This window comes from Brachionichthys hirsutus, chromosome 21 (genome assembly GCF_040956055.1).
Source record: "Brachionichthys hirsutus isolate HB-005 chromosome 21, CSIRO-AGI_Bhir_v1, whole genome shotgun sequence".
Classification (NCBI taxonomy): Eukaryota; Metazoa; Chordata; class Actinopteri; order Lophiiformes; family Brachionichthyidae; genus Brachionichthys; species Brachionichthys hirsutus.
The window spans coordinates 458,227-482,211 of NC_090917.1; the positions used below are offsets into that span (position 1 = coordinate 458,227).

Here is a 23,985-nt window from a genome sequence, read left to right on the forward strand (position 1 = left end):
TGTGTGTGATCATTAGAATAATGCGCCCAGAGTTTGAGGGAGACAGAACCTGAAGGAACGGGTGAGAGTTGGGAATGGACCCCGGGATGAAACCCGACTGAAGGGAGCCATTGGATCTCAACATCCTGCAGAAATGTTGCACCAACATGCCGGGGGGGGGGGGGGGGGGGGGGGGGGGGTTAATGAGCCCTGAAGATCGGCTTTGTCTGCAGGACTAGAAGCTACCCTCGGCAGAAGGGTGGTGGAGCATCAGCCGGGACGGAAGCCGTTACGTTTCCTGGTCTGTACCCCAGTTAATCACAAACCATTGATCTTATTCCCACCGATCTCCACGGAGGGGGGGGCCAAAGCGGAAACAGACGCGCGTCACCGTCGGTTGGAGGTTCGACCCGGGGAATCCGACGGCCCGGATCTACTCCGATCTGCCATGAATCCACTTTAAACTCAGATCGAGAACAGGATTTAGATATATTAGAAGATAAACGCCGTGACTCCCCCCCCCCCCCACTCCTGCCTATGCATCTACGCCTTTTCATCTGACACCTACATTTTGAACAAAGATCTTCTTAGCAACCATGAAAATGGTGTTTTTTTGTTGTGCTTTTTTGCGTCGAGCTACACTCCTCAGTTGTGAGCTATTAACGGGGAGCCCCGGAACAACGCAGCTGTAGCTCAAAAGGAATCGCTCCCCTCTTCCTTTCGCTCTCCTGCCTTTTTTCAATATCAAACACAGGCGGTTACTATCACCACTTCCCAAAGTTCAGATGATTTCCTTATTATTTCAATAAGGGTGGGGGAGAGTCAAAGTGAATAATGATGACAGCTGTGATTCAGGCTGACTGTGTGATCTTCTGTGCCGTTTGTTTGGGACTTGTAAGACGAGGAATTACAAGTGTCAAACAGCTGTGAATATGGCTGCTAAATATTTAAACATGTTTTTCAGCTGAAGGAAAAAAAAAAGTATAGTTTTTTTTTTTAAAGCAAGGCTTAAGTGTGTATAAGCTGTACCCGTCTTTGATTCAAACGCAGGGAGAGCAGAAGGGTAGAAGGCAGCGATGGCGGACAGGGATGGATTCAAGCCCCTTAAAACGGGGAGGAGAGGAGGCGTGCCGTCTCGACAGGTGAGCCTGGACGGACAGGTATTATCCAGACGGCCTCGGTCTAAATCGTCCATGCATCCGGGTGTCGCTGGAGCCTATCCCAGCTTGCTATGGGCGAGAGGAGGCGCACACCCCGAACGCGTCGCCAGCGCATCGCATCCAGCCGTCATTTATGGGTCGCCTCGTTCACGCCGCCAGGTCAAGGCTCGACTGGTGCGTCTTTATGCTTCCTATTCGTTCTGTGTAGACACAATCACGGCTTTAACACGTTTATTTAAGCCAGCGATGCTTGCTAGGATGCAGCAGAATGCTAACGTTAGCTGGAGTGGCTAATTGATCACCTCCAGTGATGATTGTTTGCTTCCCACCCCAGAGGAAAGAGGCGTCGTGTGATTCCGTGTATGTACTATAGCTGATGAAAAACCATCCTTCGTCTTTCATCATATGCAGCTTTCAAAGTGTCGAACCACAAAGGATCACCTTAATCCAATTAAGTATAAAACTATTAAATCCTCCCAGCAGCTGCTCTCTCTTGAAAGTGTGCCGGGTCCAAAAACTGATCCACTCTGAGCCTTCCTTCCTCAGTTTGTCTTCAGAAAGGCATATCAGAAATAATATCTTATCTCCACTGTGTGATATTTAAGTTATGACAAACTGGAGGAACCGGCCTTCAGTGCATTCGTTATCTTCAGCTCGGCCTGCAAGCTGTTCAATCAGACGTGCACAAAAAAAGAGAAGAAGAAAAAGAGTCAAAATGTGCCCATTTTAATTTGCTGCCGGAGAAAGGAAGGAAAATTAAAATTTCAGTGGGAAAGAAGAATTTAAATTGCCGGAGCAGGGAAGCACTTACCTCTTCTCGCAACTTTATCATCTGCATCACGGGAGCAAGAGGGAGAAGAGAGGAGGATGGAGAGAGCGAAGGAGAGATTAAAACAGCAGGGAAAACATGGCAGGAGGAAGATCAGTCATGTGGCTGGGTGCAGAATTAACCCTGACGATTTATCCGTTAGCGTGTTTAGCGTTCGCAAATCACAAGACAAACACATTAAACGCAGCTAAACGCGCCGCCCGGGCTGACTTCCTCTTTTTTTTGAGCAAACAAAGATCAAGTCCTGGCGCTGTCACATTAAAGAAAGAGAGGGAATGGATCGCTCCACTCGCAATATCAAGAAACATTATCAGCAGAGTCACATGACAAGAGGCGCCATAGCAGGAGAGAAGAAAAGACGAGTAAAATATAGTCGAGCGAGTTTCTAAATGTGGAGAGGAAACCTTTAATACGAGGCCCGTGTTTACCGGTGCGGCGGACGCTGCATGCAGGCTGGGGTAAAGGTGCATGCGGATTAGATCCTGCAGAGACGGCGCGGTGCAGCTTATTATTGGGACAGCCACAGAGCATGAAAAATGAATCTTAGCATAGCTGTACATTCTGGATGAAAGAGAATATACAATTTAAACTGAAGTAAATAAGAAATGCTCGTCTTATTCCCCGTGCTGGAAAACCTCGCATCTCAGATAATGAATCCGACGTCTGAGGGAGGGCGGCAGTCCCCTCCGGCATTAATTATGCCTAATCACAATTAAAAACCGTTGCTTCCCTCGCCCCGGTCTTTAGGCGAGGAAGAAGAACGCTCGGGCGAATGGTGGAAATAAACAAATGTTTTGATTTGCCTTTTAGAGGCGATTTGGTTTTTAAATCTCTGCGACATGAAAGGTCAGCAGATCTAACCGGAGTCTCGGGGGCAGAGATGTTGAATCCAGCAGGAGACGGTCAGAAAGGAGAGCGGAATAATTCACAACGAGCGACAGGGAGCAGAAGCAGCATTCAGCTTGAGAGCGAGAGGCACAATGCAGCGGTGAAGCCGGCGCCATTTACATAACGGCAACGGCGTTCCTCGTGCCATTTCCCAAGCATCTCAGAAATAGTTCCTGTGTGATTTCCCCTACCAATGGAAAAGCAGCCGCTCGTTTTGCTGCAGAGCATCGGCAGCAACGCTTACCAGTGGAAACCGTGTGTAAGTTAAGCAGCGACGCCCTGCTAGGAATGCATTATTGAAAAGGCCAGAGTTTAACACAACACAGTGGGTGAGGTCGTACGACCCCGCCAACCGGCTCCGGCGTCGGTCAATGGGCACCAAACAAAACTTGTTGGAGCTCGTTTGTGCCGCCCGGCTGATTGCGAGTCCTCGAGGAGGGTTTGCTAAGACTATGCGAGGGGGGGGGGTTCTTCCTGTTTGACTTTATTTTTCTCTGGCATCCATTCTTGGGCGCCGCCGACGATGCTCGCATCGCTGAGGAGATACAGAAGCAGCAAACACACAACAGAGAAATGTTATAATTACTCCTGCATGGCCGCCTCGCCTTATGTCTCTGTGGCGCCGGCCAGCATTCAGAATTGCACTGCTGCAATTTTTCCGTTATGATAATCAGCTAGTTTTTTTTATTTATTTTTTTCAAACAAAAGATTTTCCTTTTTTTTTTTTTTTTTTTATCCAATGCGGAATTCGATGCAAGTGTTAATCTGCTTCCTTTGTAGGCTGTAAAATCTGGTCGGCGCCGGCTCAGACCGGCACAATCTCTCGTGGCCAAGCCTTCTGCTGCGACTGAAATCGAAACTATTCCGTGTAGGGTTGGTGTGCGTGCGCGGCGCTTGGTGTGTGTGCGCGGCGCTTTGTGTGTGGCGCCCGTGTGTGCGTGCGATGCATGCAGAGGAAACAGAAAGACATAGTGCAACAGCAGCCCACCACATTATAAAAAAACCAGCGATAGTGCCAATTCAGTCTCTGCCCGCATACAGATAAGGAATAAATGGCCAACTCTATTAAATCGTCCTTTAACCATTATCGCAGGGCCAACACGCCATTTTCAGAACTTATGACGGTTGCCTATTTACTTAGCTATAAATCCTTGCCATGTAACCAACAGATTTGTGACTGGTAATGATCTGCTCAGCCAGGGCCATATGAAATGATCCTGACCTCTTTCAGATCGACAGGAATTAAATTGACCGACTTGCCCCGGCCCCCACCATCTTTTCCCCGCCGCTATCGGCGCCGTCTCGTTAGATAAAAAAAAAATCCCTGAAGTTCCGAGTACTCCACTCACAGCAGGACGAGTATTATCTCTACAAGTTTTAAAGTGAGAACGAGGTAAAACGTGGCACCTGGAGACAGAAGGGGGGGGATTATCATTTATTTGCTTTAGCTCCCAGCAGGAAGTCTTTGGCTGAATTTGAGATATAATGTATCAAATAAATAATAATCAATTTGTATCAAGTATTTTATCAATAAAGTGTTTGACACAATAATGTAATTATTAAAACGTTGTTTTTTACAATGTAATAATTTGTACATATTTTTTATTACAATTTAATAATAATAATGCATTTGATTTATATAGCGCTTTTTTGTAGAAGTCATCTTCATGAAAAGCAGAAATTGTGAGAATAAAATAAAAAATGAGGGAAATGTCAATGATTTTATCTTATTAATTTCCATGTGTAAAATTAGAGAATTACACCAATATATTGATTTGAAATTGGAATTTGTTGAAGCATAAATTAAAATAATTCAACATTTGTTTCTCTAAATTTGATAAATTCACTTGCCTTGAAATATATAAAATACATTTTATTATTCTAAATTATAGTCAAATATTTAAAAGCAATTTAAAGCAAGTTCCTATATTTTGAACAAAAACAATTTCACTCAATATTAATTCTGCACCGATAAATTTTATTCCTTTGATGCTTGTGAATTAGAGATTAATAAATATTATTTTTAGATATTTCCAGATGATTTTTTTAACAAAAAGGGAAATATTTTAACACTCTGCTTATTTTTCCTGCCTTTTCCTCGACAGGACGGCGATGGAACCCGTCAGGGTCTCAAACGCGACGGTTCTGACAGCAGAGCTTCTTCCAACTAAAATGTCAAAGTCACTTTTGTGTCTCGCTAATTTGCCAGGAATATGCATTTCAATTTCACACCGTGGCTCGCGATACATATGTTTGTAAGATGTGCGGTTCAGGGGTCATTATTGAAATGGAAATAGGGAAATGTTCAAAAAACAAAAAGCAGACAACTTTATTTAGCTTTGCTGAGCTGAGAATCATCTAAATATACTCACATGAAGCACCGCGGGACTAAGCGTGCAAATACGCATGCGACTATTCATCTTTTTTTGTGCACATTTATTTGCATGTGTGTGTGTGTGTGAGAGAGAGAGACACACAGTAACCCCTCCAAGTTGACAGCCGACTCTAAAGGCACTATATAATTAGTCAAAAGGCGTTTGGTCATAGTTGAGCGCGGCGTCTGAGTGGCAGCTGTGCAGGTGTGCAATAGGTAAGCGCGTCTTAATGTTAGAACGCCGTTTGCTGGATCCGTTGATGTTCCAGCGGTTTGATGGCGTCCTGCATTTATTCAAAACAACGGATTCCAAGCGGTTTAGGTTTAAAATAACACGCGGCGCTTTCTGGCTAATTAAGATCAGAATTCCCGATGATCGTTTTTCTCGTGGGTTCTCGTTTCCCAGCGGCGGCCGTGAACGAGCCGCTTGCCGACGCCGCCGAGGAGCGTTTCTGTCTGTTGTTCCGATGCCTCCGATTCAACAGGCTGAGGCGGCGCTCGCCGCGCGGCCGCCGTCTCCTTCGCCAACAAGAACACTGTTGATGTGAATCCATCACCAGTTTGCGTTTAGATTAAAGGCTGGTGTTAAATAACACATTTCAACATTTGAGTACTACACAAAAGTATTTTAGCCATTTTTTTAATGGCCGTTTTTAAGCGGAGTATTTGGAGTATCTGCGCTCTGCAGGTTCACCTCCCTCGGAGTCACACAAAGAAACGCAGTGTGTGTGTGTGTGTGTGTGTCTTCACGGAGGGTCTCTTATTGGTCCACACCCGGCTGGAGAACAGCTGGGGGGACGATCGGAGGCCGGGTTCTGGATTTGTGTTGGATTGTGCGTTTGTGTGTCTTTTAGCTCCCATGCCCCGGGCTCGCTCTCCGGCGCCCCGGCTTTGCATTAAACAGTGTTCCTTCCGCATGACTTAGCGACAATGCGGCAGGTTTTGGCTCTCGATGGCCCCTACGAGGCCCCCCCTCCACCACCACCTCACCCCGGGGGGGGGGGGCGGCCAGCCACCCACACACTGTTGTCGTTTGGGCCCCTGATTAGCGCCTCACCTGGTTCTCAGAGGAGCCGGCGCCATCTCCCAGGAGCTCGTTGCGTACCTCATCACTGTAGGCGATGCGTGACCTTTTCTGCAGGGAGGACAAAAAAAAAGAAGAAGAGAAGGGAGGAAGGGAGGAAGGGAGGAAAAGAGGAAACAAGTAGGGAAATGCGTCTTAGTACTGCAGCTGCAACAAAAAAAAAGACACAACAGACATTTCTTAAGCACGAGAGCCCCCTAATGGAACTCGGTGACAAGTGGCACACCGGCAGACTGCGTTGTGCGACTCAGCTACACACGCAACACAACAACGTCTGTTTGGCTCCCAAGGTGATCCGGTGCACCCCACACACACACACACACACTAAAACAAATAGAAGTCGAGGTGCACGGGGGACAGGGGACGGGGGGCCGGGGAGATGTATCATGAGGAAGTATCGCTTGTCAGCACTAAATCTTTTCTGGGGGGCTGTCACCGCTGTCATCCTGCTGCAGTGGCAGCCTCTGTGATAACACCAATGCTGAGTTTCAGACAGGGAATAATTCATCACCCATTGCTGGCCCATCGGGTCCGGGGTTGCCTCTCTCTCTCCCTCTCTCTCTCTCTCTCGCTCCGTCTCCAGATGGGCTGGAATAAGAGGGAATGCCAAAAAGACAAACACACATTTCCTGCACACTTCAGAGTGTGCCACCTCCGACTGAGGGAGGGTGGGCTGCCGTTGTAGCGCTTGTTTACAGACGCCCGAGCCGTGGAGGAGCAGCCTCTCGGCATGCCCTGTAAACCAAACACGCTCCGGTGTTTACCGAGCCTCCGTCGCGTCCTCTCCGCCTTGACAGGGTTTCCAGGTGGGCCGCAGGAGACGGGCGGAATCAAAGGCAAGCACCCAAATACCGCAGATTCTCTCTGTCCTATTCTCACTTAGTTCTGCTCTCAAAATGAATAAAGCCATCAGCGGAGGAGCACCAATTACATTTTAGGGACATTTTGTTCCTTTCCATTACCAGGAAAAGTTTCCCTCGCTTTGATCCGCTTCCAGGCGGAGCATCAAACGTGAAGAATCCGATCCTCACCTGGAGAGCGATCCTGTCGGGTTGACTGCAATAAGTTCGGATCCAATCAGGATCCAGATGGACTTTGTCTCTCAATCCGGAGCAAGGACTGGAAAGTCATGGCCGATGTGATTTGGCTGTTTTTATCGTGATGGAGGAGGCCGCTGTCCTCCGGGGTAATTACCGACGGGGCCGGGGCCTGATTGAGCCGGACCACAAACCCCATTAGACAAAGAGCGTGGTCCACCGCAGGGACCCGGGCCCCCACCACAACACGACCCCCACAGGAGCACGGCCGTCCGTCATTTCAATCAAAACAAGTTTCTAACAATTGTTGCAAATTTGTAAAAAGAAAATACAAATATCTAGAAAAACTTGGTCAATTTTACATTTTGAATTTAAATCAAAGAGTAAATTTAAAACATGAAACATGTTTGGGCAAGAATTTGGTGATGCAGAACAAAATTAAATCTGACAGAATTTGTCCAGGAATAAGAATAAATTCTCTGTGAATTTAATTTATATGCATTTCTATTTAGTGCAATTTGAGTAATGTGAAAAAATTAAAGCTGTGATATCAGCAAATAAAAAATTGTTTAAAATTAAACTGTTTTTTCATAAATCATAAAACAAAATTCAATTTATTTTTCCTACATCTCTATCAAATCATAAATAAGGTGACAAATATAAAACCTTCTTTTGATGAAATAAATGTGAAAACAAATATTAAAACGGATTTTATAATTGACCTTAAAGCAGATTTAGTGATTTCTAAAGCTCCTTTTTTGGGGTGAGAGTTCACCCTGCTGCTGGGACCCCAAAGGGAACCGCAGGCCCGATTTGCAGAAGCGTGTTGACATGCATGCACGGCTCACGCTGATTTTTGGTTGCCGGGAAAACACCCACATATTCCCTTTAAGTGGAGTTTAATCTTAAAGAGCTGCAGCACGGTAAATGAGGCGAGGAATCCTGGGAGAAGCATCGATTTGAATGACGAGGCTTCAAAACGCAGGCGGCTTTTTTCGTGTTTCTAAATACCTGTCTGTTACAGATGAATGCGTGGAGCGTCTCTGCAATGAGAGCAGCCCGGGTGACAAAGGGAGTAGAAAGGAGGAGCGCGCCAGCAAAATGAAAGTATCTACGGCACACACTGTTTGGATTCCCCTCCGGAAAACAGCAGATTCCGGAGTGATTACCGCCTTCCCATTTGATGTGAAATGTAAACAGCAGACGCTGATTGACTGCTTCAAGCAGGAGCAGATCTGATTATTATGGGGTGTTGAGCACATGAAAATGCTGCGTGACAGGCTCACGATGGAGGTCAAGGAAGCAGAAACCAGTCTCCTCCAGCAGCTGCTCCGCCCGAGAAGCTCAAGACAAGAAGCAGCTCATCAGGCTGCGCGATCTAAAAGAGGACGCCGCGTTCAGAAGATACCTGATTGCACGGGAGAGGAAAGAAAGAAAGGAAGGAAGCAAGAAGCGGCCTTTTTTTAAATCCTTTTGAAAGGGCCGTCTTTTGTCACTTTTTTCTAAATCTTCGGGTGAGAATTTGTTTCTATTCCCGGAAGAACGCGGCAGAAGTACAAAGGTACATCTTAACTTTATGCAAAGTGGCCGCCTTTAAAACTCCAACGCACGCCATCAGACGCAGCGACGGAGGTCCTGTCAAAAACACGCGCTGGTACCTCCGCTGACACGGATAGCACGAGACAAACACTGTTCCTCTCCAGCCATCAAAATGTCATTACGTATGCATGCATAACAATTCATATCAGATATGCTAATCAGGCCGGCGTAATGCTCTGAGCTGCAAATTAGAGCTTATTTCATTAGAGCAAATATGTGTCAGCGAGCATCGCTCGGAACTGAAATGATTCCAGTCAAAAAAATAAAGAGGAGAAATCGCCAAATTAATACAAAGATAAAACAACAAAAAAGAATTTAATTCAAATACAATTATATTTATACACACATCTCAACTCCCTCCATCTCTCCTCCTTGCTCCTGGGCCAATAAGAACGTTCCAAGGAAAACTGCAAATTATAGCGGTGCCTGGAAAGCTGAGAGATGCAAACAGTTCATTAGACGATAAATAAAAGGCGTAAAAGCAGCCAGGGGCAGGGTGTAATGAGGGGGGGGGCCGAAGTTCCTCGGCAGAGCCTTTCACCCCGGCGTTCCCGTTCCACCGCGCACGCGGCTGGTGGCGTCGCACGAGGAGCAATTAACCGCATTCATCAGGAGGAGCCGCGACACTCCAGCGGCTCCAAAAGCACATTTAAGCGTCCATTTTCACCTCCTCCTCCGGCAAGGAGACAGAAAACGACCACAGAAATCATCACCACACACTAAAAGGCCCCAGAAGGTTATCCAGCCCTGCCCTCCCCCCTCACGCTGGGATATTTTCCCAGGTGATGTGTGGACCAGTCCCGGCAGCCCCCCCCCTCCACACACACACACACACACACACACACACGTGGGGGCAGAGGTGGACTGATGCCGCATGGCGTTAAAAGGAAGCAGAGACCTTTAAGTATCACAACAGCGTCTTAAATAATGCATCTCTGCTCGGCGGGGGTTCGACACACAGCCGGCACAAAGGGAGACGCAAGCGAGGAAAGCGCCGTCATCTCCCTTTAACACAAACAAAAGTGTGAGAGGCCCTTCAATTAAATAAAAGCCCTTTTAATGCATTTGATTTATTATCAGACGGGCGAGCAGCGACAAGCCCGGGACCGAGGCTGTCGCAGGAGGGTGTCATTTGTCCCTTTGTTTTACCGCTCTTTGGTGCACCCTCCACTCCTCGCCACGGCAACGGAGGCTGAGCATTCCAGGGGAAAACCTCCTTTAGAGAGCGCAACATATGCGAAGGCGAGCCCGGTGTGTGTTCGCTCCCCTAATGGAGCCGGAGCCTTCAGATAACAGCATGGGGGCCCCTCATTAGCTCCCAGGCTGGAGCTCCGGTGGCTTCAGGAAGCGCGTTTCACCGCCACGAGAGAACCGAAAGGAGGCTCAGACACGCGGAGCAAGAAGCATAAACGCAAAGAAATAAGAGGTGCATGACCGAGCAGAGCGCGCCGGCGCAGGTGAAGGGAACGCTACAAACAAAGGGCGGAGTTCAATCACTTCCTGTTAGTTTATGCCGATGAGGTCATCTTTGAGCCGGTAAACCGGGATCGTTCCCAAGAACAAGGAAATCTGTTCCGTCGTTTTGGTTTAATTTAGGAAAAAACATTTTAAATAGTTCCATCCTTCTAAATAAAAATGAAGAATCTAAATAAAATCTAAATATTCAGCCCTAACATCTGTTTAAGAATCATTTGTAAGACAAATAAAAAATTCAAAAGCAAATCAAATCTGAATTTGGGACTACAAAATGATGATGTCATCACAAAGTACTAATGACACCGCTTTGATGAGGTAAATCAATGGACACACATAATAGCACGGCCATAAAGTGCTACCTGACCCTCTCCTGGGGAGGCGGCTATCCCGGGAGGGGGGTCTTTCATGCGCCTTCCTCTGTGATACCGGTGGAGGGTTTCCCTGTCAAACTCATTTCTATTGCTAAGTACAGGCGAGATCAGTCAATAAGCCTAACGACTGTAGGAGGAGGCCGGGAGGGAGGGGAGGCGGGGGAGGAGGCGCAACTCCAGACAAAGGAGCAAATTGGAGGTGGGCTTTGATTGAACAGGAACCATATACCACCAGAAGGCCGAGGGATCGCGTCTCGATGGTCGTTTCTTTAAGGCATGAGGGCCCGATTAAACCCAACATTAAAATATGGAGGCTCCTCTAATGAAAAATCAAAGAGCCCCGCCCACTCCCTCCATCCGTCTCCTCTCACCTCCTCCGTTCGGTCAGGTGTTCCCCCATCAGCCCGCGGTCGCGTATGAGGCGACAGAGGAGAGAAAGAAAGGAAGAAACAAAGAGAACGAAAGAGGGAGAGAAAGAAAGAGGGAGGGTTACGGAGAGGAGGGACCTCGGTGCAAACCGGAGGCAGACAGCAGCGGTTGGGGGAGTAAATCAATAGAGCAGCGCCGACGGGGAGGCGGGCAGCCGGGGCGAGGAGCAGCCGCCCGGGCCCCCATCACAACGCTGGCTCCTGGCGTGCAGTGGGGAATAAAGCGGGCCTCCCCGGGTCAGCACCAGAGAAGGAGGTGAGATTAGAGGGAAGAGGAGGGATCTTCACACAATGATGGCAAGAGGATGACGAGGAGAGGAAAAGCGAGTGTGGAGGAGGAGGGGGGGGGGGGGGGGGGGGGGTACGGGATACCTGGCAAACCAGGGACCAACCGGCCCATTAGCCTGTGGCTACCTACATATAGTTCAGTGAACCCTCTGCTGAGAGGAGCTCCTCTCCATCAGTCCCCCCCATCGTTGGGAAGAAAGAAACACCTTCACTTTTAACCCTTTCTCTGCTGTGGAAAGAGCTTCAGTCCTGACCTCCATTTATGATTCATTCCCGTTTGAAGCCTATTCTTGGAGCGTTATCTAAAATTGAAAAATGTAATGTAAAAAAAAAAAAAAGAAGAATCTAGACACAAAGGGAAGGAGTCGGGCCCGCTGAGCGCGAGCGGCGGGCCGGTGGCCACGCTCAGGAGACTCGCCTTCGTGTAGCGTGACCATTGTTGCTGCTGAATAGCTTCCTCATTAGCATAAGAATAATGCAGCACATATAGAGACTTAGCCAGATCATTATCTCCATATATTTATGTATACTTTGTTATTTCACTTGCTAGAACACATTCAAATGCTGATGAGGCTTGTAAAGCCCCCCCCTCACCCCCCCACTGCCGGCCGAAGGGGGGAAAAAACCTTCCAGCACGCACCCGTCTGAAATTCCCAGTCTGTCGGGCTTGTACTGGAATTTACGGAACCAGTTGGAAAAAAATACAATTTAATCCCCGTCCTCAAAGACGGGGTGCAAAAGCTCCAAAAAAGGTCGGACTTTGATGCAGCAGGAGGGCGGGGGCCGTTGTTGTTGTTGTTGTTGTTGCGTTTACATCCATCACGGATCATTTTACATTACAACTCGGTTCCATCGCTTCCCGATTAGCTTCTGATCACATTATTTGGGGTTTTTAAATATTATTAAATCTGTACATAAATACATCCATTTAATATTACTGATATGTTAAATTATTACAATATTGTATGTAATATAATATAATGCGTTTATGACTCATTTGATCATTTAATTAAAACATTTTAAATTCCACAAAATGGTACAAATAAAATGTGGCTAAAACGTGTCAATTAAAAAATATATTATAAGATATACTCTGTCCTAAATATGTACATGTGAATAGAATAATATAATATATCCTTTGGCCGAGGGCATAAATACGGGAAACAGATTTCCTCTTTGTTCCTACAAAGAATTATTCTCATCTGAAGCTCTTCAAGGATAAAAAAAAAAAACCCAGATGAATCAGATAATTTCAGAATAAAAACTTAAAAAGAAAAATGTACACCAACTTGGACAACGCGAACAAAACCGGCGCTCCGTGAGCTGCGAGGGGAACAAAACCAAAGAGTCGCGTCTCACTGCAGGAGCGGGCCGACGCACTAATGGTGGCCAACCTCCCAGATAATTGAGAAAGAAAAGGAAGCAATTCATCTTCCACAATGTAATTCTGATCAAGGCCGCAGCCGGATTCCACTGCAGGCTTCAAAACCAGCGGAGAAAAGGCAGAAAGCGTTGGTCGCTGAGAGCGGGAGACACAATCCCTCCTCTCCGGCGCTCATTAGGAACACTTAGGATGAGGCCAGGAAGCCCACTTTAATTGTGCGTCTGCATCAGCGCGTGAAGGAGGGACGGAGGGGGCAAAACATCTGTAAACACGGAGCGGCGGCCACCGAGAGACGCCAGCGAAGAAGAAATGCAAAGAAGCCTTCCTCTATTTACCCCTTCCCTCACTTCTGGCGGGCCGGCTTATTAAAACGGCAGAAACACGGAGCGGAGGAATAATAATATATTTCATAAATACTTCATGAAGCGCTCCGCCAGACTCCAGCCGCCGCGGCGAAGGAGAAAACAGTGTCACCTATTCTAGTACCCGCTTGTCAGCACATCACTGGGGAGTGGGTGTCACACGTCACTTCAGGTTTACTCTGCTGCGTGGGACAGGCCCGGTGCACGAAACCGGGGGTAGGACAGAAAGGAGAACAGAGGGGGAGGAAGGGAGGAGGGGCGGGGGCGTTATCATATCATCACCCCATGTCTTGTGTTTTCCTCCTTATTATCCGTGGCCCCCGTTCGCTCCAGTCACTCAATCACACGAGCCCCGAGGACAGCGTTGGGGGGGGGGGGGGGGGGGGCGCCGGGAGGGCCGCCGCTTCACGGCAGACTCAGCCAGACAAGCGTCTGAAAGCGATCCCGATCGCTGTCAGCGCGAGGAAGTGCAGCGACTTCCGAGGGGCCAGGAAAGATAAGCGACACGGCGAAAACGATAACGGCCGAATTTACACACTGCCAAGCAAAACCTGCGCTCCAGGCGGAGTGCAGACCCCCCCCCCCAACTTAAAGACAAGTGTTAACACAAGGAGATGGAGGGAGGGGGGAGGACGAGGATCTGCTTACAAATGACTGGCTATCTGGGTTCTAGCAGGAACCCGCTAAAGTCCAAGAAACACATTCCCTCCGCTCATCCCGACCCCCCCATCCAGGAACGGCAGGAGGAGTCCCAAATCTCACCGATTGTTCCGTTACTTCCTGTTCAGGTTCGGTGAAGACAGAAAACGAGCAATAAAGATCGATAATGTTTCTCCTCGTCTGTGTTATACGCCGCAATAACTCATTAAAAGATGTAATAACTCATAAGTTGTAATAACTCAGAGCATTGCCGAGAGTGAAATTCGGCGTCTTCCATTTTCCACTCCGATGGCGACTGTCCTTCAAACCGGGTTCGACCTGCCGATGCCACGAGAGCATCAGAAACCAGATTGAGCCGTCGGCGCCTCCAAATCCCCCAAAGGGCTGGAGGAAGACGGAACACGACGAGTTCCAGATGAAAGAGGCGATCCGAGAGCGGAACAGCAGATCCGTTCGTTTACATCTTAAATCTGCGCCGGGCTCAGCGGGAACGCGCAGAACCCGCCTCCACCGCCGGCCCCCTTTAAACGGCGGCGAGTGATTAGACTCGGGCGCCATTGATGGGATGTTCGGCAGCGAGCCATAAAGAGAGTCAATCCGCCGTCGCTCCTCTGTTTAATAAGAGCTGTAAGCCCGGGCGGTTTAAAGTGTCCGACATCCCACTCATGTCGCCGGAATGGGACGGGGGACGGGGGGGGGGGGGCAGCAAGAACCCTTCATGGCGGATTACAACCATTCCTAATCACCTCTGTTCTAGTGCAGAGGTGGAACTAAATCTCGACAGAATTATCTGCATTTGTCTATTTTAAAAACAAAGACGTCACGACAAACTTTCTGATTCTGCAAACTCTTCCGGCGCCGTAATGAGTTTATGAGCGCCGCAAGCAGAGGTTGGATCGTCCCGGCAACCTTGAATTGTCTGTGATTACGACTTAAAACCGGCTGGTTGCACACTAACGCGTCAGGAAGGTAACCTTTAGGAAAGCCTACGATCAGACACCGACGCCTCCTTGGCAGAGCTAATGAGGCGTTAGCATGTTTGTTGATAGCTCCGCTCCAGAATTCACAAAAGCACTCATGATGAACCAGGACGATGTTACCGCCGGGGTAATTGAAGCCGTCTCACAGCGCTTGTGAAGCCGATAAATATACAAGTAGCAGGCAGAAGTTTATGTTCACCGCGCTACAAAATGAACTGATCAATATTTCAAGGCTGGCCCAGTCTTTGGAAACGTTCTAATTATCTCGCCGGGTTTTATTATGGGAAAAAGGCCTTCCAGACGTCGTACTTGACCATGACTGGAAGCCCGAACCGTTCCTCACGCGAGACAAAGAGGACCGCTGACAGCTGGTCTCATCCTTCTCCATCCCACACCGCGGGAGGAAACCGCAGCATCGTGATCTAAACGTCTCCTGAATGGGCTTCCTTTGAAGTCGAGTGCCGCACTTCAGGCGAATCGCACCTTCATCGTAGCGAGGGGTTGACACGCATTAGCCCGTTTAACGCAAACAAAGGGCGAGGCCTTTCAAAAGCATCCCCGATGCTCGGGAATAAAAGACGTCTTCACGGTCCTTGGTGAAGCGGCCTGCAGCGCATCACGGACACAATAATGCTGCTCCCAGAGGATGACCCCCCCCCCAAAACCACCTTGACCACTCCTCGCTCGGCTTCTCATTTAATGTCATAATAACGTCTTCAATGATAAAAGTCCCACAGCGCCGCGTTTAATGAAAGAATGTTTAGCCGAATCGAGGCTGAAAACAAAAAAGGTAGTCGGACATTGAGGAGATTTTCAGAGCTGCAGCTGATGTCACAAAGACAAGTCACAAATACGATCACGTTGGATATACTTAGAGGAAAAAATATATATCATCCTCTAACTTGTTTGTTTTTCTTTTACCGACTTGGGCCAGAAAATACCAGACACTTTAATAAAGCAGGTTTTGTTTTTACCACAAGGGCATTTTTTGTGACATTATTTTCTATTCGTGGTTCAAAGGAAAAAAAGGTCAGTCTGAGCAATAAGCGCAGGGATTTACCACGGCCGGTCCACTCGCACATCAGAAAGGAAAAGTAATAGGTAAACGTGCCCAAAATGCTCCTCATCGCTTTCCTTCGGGGGAGAATCCCTAGAGCAACAGCACCATCTGCTGGACACGCGCACCAACAACCGCCTAGACCTCACAGCAGGTATTCCCATAAATAGGAATTAAGTACAAGAAGCACCCTGGAAGGAAGACATTTCTATTGTTGTGTGACAGACAGACGGTTGGACATCAGAGTGAATCTGCATCAGACTAAATATATTTCTCACTTTAACATATTCAGCCTAAGAACACGACATGGCGCCGCCTCGGAAAGGCAAGACAGCGAGGCAGAATCGTGTACCGACAACCACCCCGAGTCTCCGGGACTGACTACATCACCTCCGAGTCGACGTCGCTCGATGACAGCTCGTCAGACGCTCTTACAATTAGCGGCGTTCATAATTTGAGTCGCATTGTTTTGCGTGCAACGCAGCAGACATCTGCAGATCCGCCTCCCCTACTGGGACGAACCAAACGCGGCCCTTTGAAGACGCCGGCTCTGTTTACCTGATAGATTTCGCTGGATTAAGTTGCCGTTAGGCCTCTCCTCCTCCTGATCAAAGCTAATGCTAAGAGCCGCGGCGCCCTTCTTCCTCCCGACGCCATCAAACAGGATTGTCTTCGTCCTTTGTGAATTTATGGATTCTTTTTTTGGGGGGGGGGGTCTCTCTGGCGATGCCCATTCGCCGCAACCCGGCACCTCTAAGACCCCCGCTGTCCCGTCTATTAGCGTAATGAAAGCGCCAGAGCGCTGCTTGATAAATTGTCTTCCTGGGCTAGCGAGGTCAGCTCAAGCTGAGGAGTGAAGTCTCAAGCTGGCACACCGGTGGAAGGAAGACTTCAAACCGCGGGTGAGCGGGAGGATGAGAGAGCAGGTTAAGGGGGTAGACCCCCCCGCGGGAGGCCGGTAGGGAGTGGAAGGGCCTTGATATCCACAGAAAGCTCAACAAAGCTGCAGCATTTTACATTAAACAGAAAGGAGAGCGCCTTTTGAGCGGAGCGTCCTCGCCAGGCCTGGAGGAAGTGGAAGCTGAGCTGGGCTGCAGCATTCGGTACATCTGAGGCTCATCCGTGGGAGGGGGGGGGGAGGGGGGGGCTGGAGGCCTTGCCTTCTGAACGCTTGCATCAGACTTCCAGGAGACGAGGCTCCTGGGTGAGGTGGGTGATCCCGGGCTCAGGGAGCGCCGCGCCGCACCACGCCCAGCGTCGTCTCACCAGAACAGAAACCGAGAGGCGCTGAAACGCCGTCCCGCCGTGAATTGAGTTTTAAGGTTGTTAATGGCGTGACGGCCTGCTAATCGTCCCATCACATCCGGTTTTCCTTCGAGGAGGGCAGGTCGGCCGCGTTTACACAGGAAACCAACGCAAACGCATCTCTCCAGAAACCGCACTTACAAACTCCTGGTCCAGCTTGTCGGCCTCCTGCTGGTAGCTCTTCAGCCTGCCGCCGTACATGGGCCGGCTCTGGATGGGGACCTCCCGCACCTCCAGGTCCATCTGCTCCAGCTGAAACCAGTTCTTCCAGTTAATTCAACAAACTCTTCTCACCATCAATAGTCATAGACAATGTTTAGCACAGGTTTACGAATCGCACAGGCCCCGCCTCCCCTGCCACCAGCGCGTCTTTATCTGTTCATATCAAACGTCGTGAGAGGAGCCGCCCGGCTGTGACGGAGGAGGGGTGTTCTGTAAATACGTGAAGAAGGGAACACGCCAGCCCGTCCTTCACAGGCGATGTCAGCGTGAACGGCGCCGGCGTGCATCCGACGCGTGGCGAGACGGGAGGAAACTGATCGCTGTGACATCACAAGGCGAATGCAGCGACGATTTGTCTCCGTTTCTAAAGCTGCGACGGGAAGACTTCCACCTCCAGATAATGGCTTGAAATGTGTCGTAGGGGTGTCACTTAAAAGCACATTACCGGGGAGCAATCACAGGGGGGGGGGGGCGCCTCCCTCCCCGCCACGCGCGCGTCTACGTGTCATGTCACCTCCAGGAGAACACAGGTGCTGTCGTCTGTCCCCTCCCCTCTTTGTACAAATTCATTATTTAGGAAATGGGAAGAGGAGGAAAATTAGTGATCAAAGACGTACCAACTCTCTGACTTCTTCAAGCTGTTTGTCGACATTTAGAACCAGCTGTGTCTTCTCCTCTGAAAGGGAGAAACAGAAACATATTGATCAGCCGACAGAGCAACGGCGCTTCATGACAACCACCTGACTCCCCCCCCCACAACGGGGGAAGAGAGGGGGTGAGAGGAAACAACACACGAGGACACATTTGAAGATATATTTACACATTCGCTACACGGCGAGCTCACATTTGATGTGTCTTAGTTATGAGGCCTTTGTTGGGAGCAGCGAGGAGCGCTAAGACTCAAAGGGAAGGGAGGTGTCAGCTCCTGTTCAGAGCCCCACTCTGAATGACTCCCCCCCCCCCCCCCCATCGAAACTCATTAGGACTCATGCACAAGCTGCAGCAGCTCGTCAGGAATTATCAATTATTCAACAACAGAAGGGGAGGGATTAGATCCATTTCAACTCCTCCCACTCCTTTATTCTCGCAGCACGCCATTTAGAGTCCAATCAACAGAAATTACTCTGATCAAACTAAATTTGACAATCTAAGCGGAGAGTCTGCTTAAAGCCGTCGAACGTCTGAAGTGAACAAACGATCCACCCGTAACTCAGGATTATATTCAACCGGAATCCAGGAACAAACTCAATCACAATGAAGTCGAGCTAATCACGCGCCGGTCGGAAAGATCTGTTCCTGTTTTTCCACACGCCCTGGCTTTCATCAGCAGCTACGCAGAGAAACGGCGGCGAAGACGAAAGGCCTCCACCCGCATTGAAACCCAGAGACGTCGAACCGCAGAGGAACAAATCGAACCGCTTCAGGACGGAGGAGAGAAAACGCTTCATGAGAAAAGGAGGGGAAGGATTCAGAGCTAGCGGAGCAGCTCCTCCTGGTCGCAGAGAGTTTACTGGCTTTGTACATATTCATACGGCACAGCGCTGCCGTGAGTCTCCGCTGACGCCAGGGCCAAACCGAGGCTTAGCGTGAGGCAGCCGGTCCGGAGGAAGAGACGTACGCGCCAAGTCAGGGCTGGAAACGGCGTTTAGAGTCAACGCTGAGGAATAAACCGGAAGTTACAGGAAAGAATTCAGCCGGAACTGCCTGGACTTCAGTTCATTACGTCAGGAAACGGAAAATAGCCCTGAATTAGGAAGGACATTCAGACCAGATGTGCAGAGCATCCATTTAAGATTGTGTTTCCGGTCCACGTGTGTGACGCCTGCTCGGAGCGGAGATCTGCTGTACGTGTTAAAATACAGTGAATAAACAACGACGGAATCTAATCACGCTTCAGAGTTATAAGAGCAACAGCTGGAAAAAACATGGTTTAAATTGAGCCAAGAGTTAAAGGTAATTACTGCACCCCAACCAGCTGCAATACGTGATGATTCTTTCACATTTGTTACCTAAATAAGGAGATTTATAAGAAACAAGAGCACAAAGACGCCTTTTCTCGCTATGAAGGTTGTTCAAGGTAAGTCCACGAGTGGAGAATCGGCCCAATCGCTTAGTCCTTCGTGCATAGGACTGTTTCTCACCAGCCATTCATAAATCCCCAAAGCACCCAGAGCCTGCCGGCTAGGCCCCCCCGAAACACGCACATATTACAGCTGAAGGGAGTTCTGAGTGGCACTCTGGGATGAAACCACCAGCAAAGATAGTTAATGCATGTGACGTCATCAAATAGGTAGCCGCGACTACACTAAATGGGTCAACCAGCCTCAGCTGTTCTTTGCTCGATACCATAACTAGATGAAGTAACCCTCAGAAGCACATTCACCGAAAACGAACTCAAAGTACGAGAAAATATAACGAATTACTCCCCAGTAAGCCCGGCAGAGAGTTCTACTCACAGCTAGCAGACTCAGCTGGGAAATACCGGTTAGCGTTAATTGGTAGCTAGCTCCAGCTAATTAAGACTCTTACCTCCACTTAATTTGGGAATTCTGCCGATTTTGCTCGTAACTTCCGCAGTGATCGTCCCGAACTCCTGCTCGTAGGCTTCAAAGTCTGAAGACATGTTGAGCTCTAAGTTTAAAACTGCTAGCTTTCTGGTTGACAGCTCAGATGATGAATAAAAACAAGGCTCGAGCGGGTCACTTCCTGGTGTCGCAGTAAAATACTACCGGCAAGCAACTCGATCACTTTTTAAAACTGAACATCTTTCCGCCAATGGGTGTAAAATATGATTCGCTTTTATTTTAATAGTCTTTATGTGAACAATCTCAACATCTGTGTGATGTTTAAGTAATAAATGGTTTAAAGGTGAACCTTTCTTTTTGACACGCAAAGAAGCTGAAGGAAACGAGGAAGTGACCAGGTTGGTTGTTAGGGTGACCGTGTTTCTCCCTTCATAAAAGCTGTACGTGTACACTATGCGATACGCGTTCTTTATATTTTACATGTACTATTATCCTCTTATTGGGGGGGAGTAATAATCTAATTTTATATCAGCCCAAGCTGGCGAACAAGGTATCTAACTAGCTAGATAGCTGCTGTAGCGTTAGCCTTCATGCTAGTCAGAATCACAAATGTTCGCTAATGCGTCGTCGCCCGTCTTGTCTGTTTTAACAGAGTGCATATAAATGTTCGATGATCGCATTGCGTGTTATGTCCCGATGCGTTCGGTGCATTAGCTACATCGAGTGTTTGCTATCTCTTGTTAGCTTCCTCGGTAAGTTCAGCTAAACGTCGGTTTTTGCTGCATTTGAACGTTCAACAAAACAAAAGTCCACAAGCATGAAATGATTGTATCCCTTCAAAGGTTTTAAATACTTGTTGATGTGGAAAGTGGCACCAGAATGAAACAATACTCCTACAATACTGCAGTAGTTTTTGTACTAAATGTGGTGTGTGCGGCATACAACAGTCATCCTCAGTAGTAGATCTAGTTTTCAGAGTATATGATGGAGAATGTTGCAGTTCAACAGGGTTTATCTGTGAATGTGAATCGAACATCGTGTGTCTGTCTCTTAGATGCGGAGGCCAGTTCCGTCACAAGCGTAGCGTGCTTTGAGGCTTGGGAGGAGAGGATGCTGCTCTTTGCTGTCGAGGCCAGGAACACCGGGACGCAGAGATCCCCGCTGACCCGAAACCAGGGCGGCCGCCGGGCGGCGAGGAGACAGGGAAAGACGTCCTCCACGCCGCTGACTTTGCGACACAGTAGAGAAAAAAAGTAGCGCATTGAAACTTAATCAATTCAGTAACTCGACTCTTAGTACCAACCTCAAAGAGACGAGATGAACTTCTTCTCAAGCTTCGTGACATTCGAGAACCTCCATGAGGTTCGGAGATTATGCCACTGGGGTCCGATCATAGCGCTGTCGGTCATCGCCATCTGCTCCACCATGGCGGTTGTGGACTCCGTCGTTTGGTACTGGCCACTGGACACCACAGGGGGCAGTATTAACTTCATCATGCTGATCAACTGGACCGTCCTCATCCTTTATAATTACTTCAACGCTATGTTTGTTGGCCCTGGATACATCCCTCTGGGCTGGAAGCCAGTAAGGATCCTCTGTCATGTTCATTTTCGTGTAAAGAACAGACCGAGTCATTCTGACTAACTCTTTTTATTTTTTTTGTCCCACAACAGGAGGACCAGCCAGCCGCCCAGTACCTGCAGTACTGCAGGGTGTGCCAAGGCTGCAAGGCCCCCCGATCCCACCACTGCCGCAAGTGTAACAGGTACTGTAGCTGCATTCGCTGTCAAAGTAAGAGCATGGAGGGGGCCTTCGTGTCCAGTGTCGACCCCCCCCCCACACCCAGCACCGTCCTCCTCTGCCTCCCGCCCTTCAGGTGCGTGATGAAGATGGACCACCACTGCCCGTGGATCAACAACTGCTGCGGACACCGGAACCACGCCTACTTCACCGGCTTCCTGCTGCTGGCTCCGCTGGGCTGCTCTCACGCCGCCATCATCTTCATCATGACCATGTACACGCAGCTGCATGACAGGGTGAGCGGTCGCCGCCGCTCCCCGCCCTCGGCGGCGGCCGCTCCGTGTAAACCGACCGTACCTCCCTGCAGATATCGTTTGGCTGGAGCATCGTGAAGATCGACATGAGCGCCGTGCGTCACTTCCAGCCCCTCGTGCCCTTCAGCGTGCCCGCCTTCGCCGCCACGCTCTTTGCCTTGGGTTTGGCGCTGGGCACCACCACCGCGGTCGGCATGCTTTTCTTCATACAGGTACATTTTCCAGAATGACATGATGGAATAAACAGTGATGTCACCTGCTGCCTGTGCAGAGGAATGTTCTGCAAGGGTTTTCTCATGGAAAGTCTCTCCAACATTATTATGTTAACGCCAGAATTACAATGAGGAAGAAACTTTGGGATCGAATATAAAGGCGGGCAGGAAAGTAAATATTTGAGAGATGCCTGTCAGAAATTCTACTGAATGTTCACATTGTTTATCGGTGAAAGAAAGGAAGTTATTAGTTAAATCCCGTATTCTGTCATTTAACTGCGATTATTATTCCTTTTCAGATGAAAGTCATTCTTCGAAACAAGACCTCGATCGAGTCCTGGATCGAGGAAAAGGTCAGCATTTCAGTAGTAGTTAACGTAAAAATTAATAGTTAATGACAATCTGGTCGATCTGGATTAATAACTTGAAACCATCTTGACCCCCCCCCCCCCCCCCCCCACTGCTCCTTGTTTCCTCCAGGCCAAAGACAGAATACAGCACTACCAAACAGGGGAGGAGTTTGTCTTCCCATACGACCTCGGCAGCCGCTGGATAAACTTCCAACGTGTCTTCACGTGGTCGGGGACGCCCAAGGGGGACGGCCTGGAGTGGCCCGTCCATCCCAAGTGTCACCAGCACACCTTAACTGTAGGTGGAAATCACCCTCATGATGCGCTTCCTGTTAAACTGCGGCGTGAATGTAAAGCGTCCTATTCCAACAGATCGAGCAGCTGAAACAGAAAGCTGATAAACGAGTGAGGAGTGTAAGTAGCTGCAGGTCGGAAGCCTCGAAGCACGTACCAGGAACGCTTTACCGGGAGCAGCAGAATAACCAGATCTCTCGTTCGGCTCGACCAGCAGGTCCAGTACCGGGTGGTGCAGGACTACAACGGAGCGTGCTGCCCGCTAAGCAAAGGGGTCCAGACCTTCTTCAGAACGCCCTGCACCGAGGAGCCCCGGATCGCCCTCAGCAAAGGAGACACCATTATGGCCACTCGCGGCACCAAGTGAGTCACTGCGAGCCCGACGTGGTGGACCTCTAGGGTTTCAGGCCACAAGACAAGCAGCGAAATGTTTTTCTGTTCAGGTGGTGGATGTACGGAGATAAAGTGCTGAGCAGGGAGCAGATGAGAGGTGAGGGGAGGTGCTTTCGTTGTGATTTGAATAAATACGCTGCAAAAAATACCAAGTGTCCTTCCTCTCTGTTTCTGCCTTTCAGCCGGGGAGCGTGAGCGGGGATGGTTTCCAAGGCGATGTGTGGAGAAGTGCCATTACGACACAGCTGCCAGCGATGGCAGCAGCGATAAGAAAGTAGATTAGCAGTTAGAGCAGGCTTCGTGCAGAAACCGAACGTGTGTTCACAAATCCGCTGAAGTTAAGATGTTCACAAAATGATTTTGTTTTTGAATCACCATTGCTTTTGAAATCTCTGTGCTGTTGAACAATGTCTTAAAACGGACCGTTCCCGACTGACCCAGTCTTAATTTCAAAGGTCTGCCACCAGGTTTTAATGTGACTTTAATGCTTGTGTTTATGTAACTTTACTTGAGTCTTTTGTTTCTATAAATGTTGATGTGCATTGTTTGCTAATTATGCAGCGGCTCTGCACGGCGAGCCCCGGGGCTTTGTCATGCAACTCTTTTTACAGTATGGAGATAACATTTGGTTTCTTTATATTATTTTTGTAAAAACAAATTGTTGGCCTCAAAGT

At 48.8% G+C, this 23,985-nt stretch overlaps 2 protein-coding genes across 2 annotated transcripts in view; one reads left to right on the forward strand and one right to left on the reverse strand.

Annotated features, from left to right (window-relative positions):
- vti1a (vesicle transport through interaction with t-SNAREs 1A) overlaps positions 1-20,146 on the reverse strand; it is a 31,363-nt gene extending 11,217 nt beyond the window's left edge. Inside the window, exons 1-5 of the mRNA XM_068754795.1 lie at positions 20,013-20,146; positions 18,101-18,159; positions 17,403-17,513; positions 6,288-6,365; positions 1,951-1,971 (exon numbers count right to left, since the gene is read on the reverse strand). Coding sequence (XP_068610896.1) covers positions 1,951-1,971; positions 6,288-6,365; positions 17,403-17,513; positions 18,101-18,159; positions 20,013-20,106 — 363 coding nt within the window. The 5' untranslated portion in view covers positions 20,107-20,146. The remainder of the gene's footprint in view (positions 1-1,950; positions 1,972-6,287; positions 6,366-17,402; positions 17,514-18,100; positions 18,160-20,012) is intronic.
- Positions 20,147-21,325: 1,179 nt separating this feature from the next.
- zdhhc6 (zinc finger DHHC-type palmitoyltransferase 6) lies at positions 21,326-23,970 on the forward strand. The gene is made up of 10 exons (XM_068754631.1): positions 21,326-21,592; positions 21,682-21,773; positions 21,885-22,044; positions 22,116-22,274; positions 22,574-22,627; positions 22,755-22,922; positions 22,997-23,038; positions 23,136-23,281; positions 23,362-23,408; positions 23,494-23,970. Exons 1-10 carry the CDS (start codon positions 21,326-21,328, stop codon positions 23,592-23,594), a joined length of 1,236 nt encoding a protein of 411 aa, XP_068610732.1. The 3' UTR covers positions 23,595-23,970.
- The last annotated feature ends 15 nt before the right edge of the window (positions 23,971-23,985 follow it).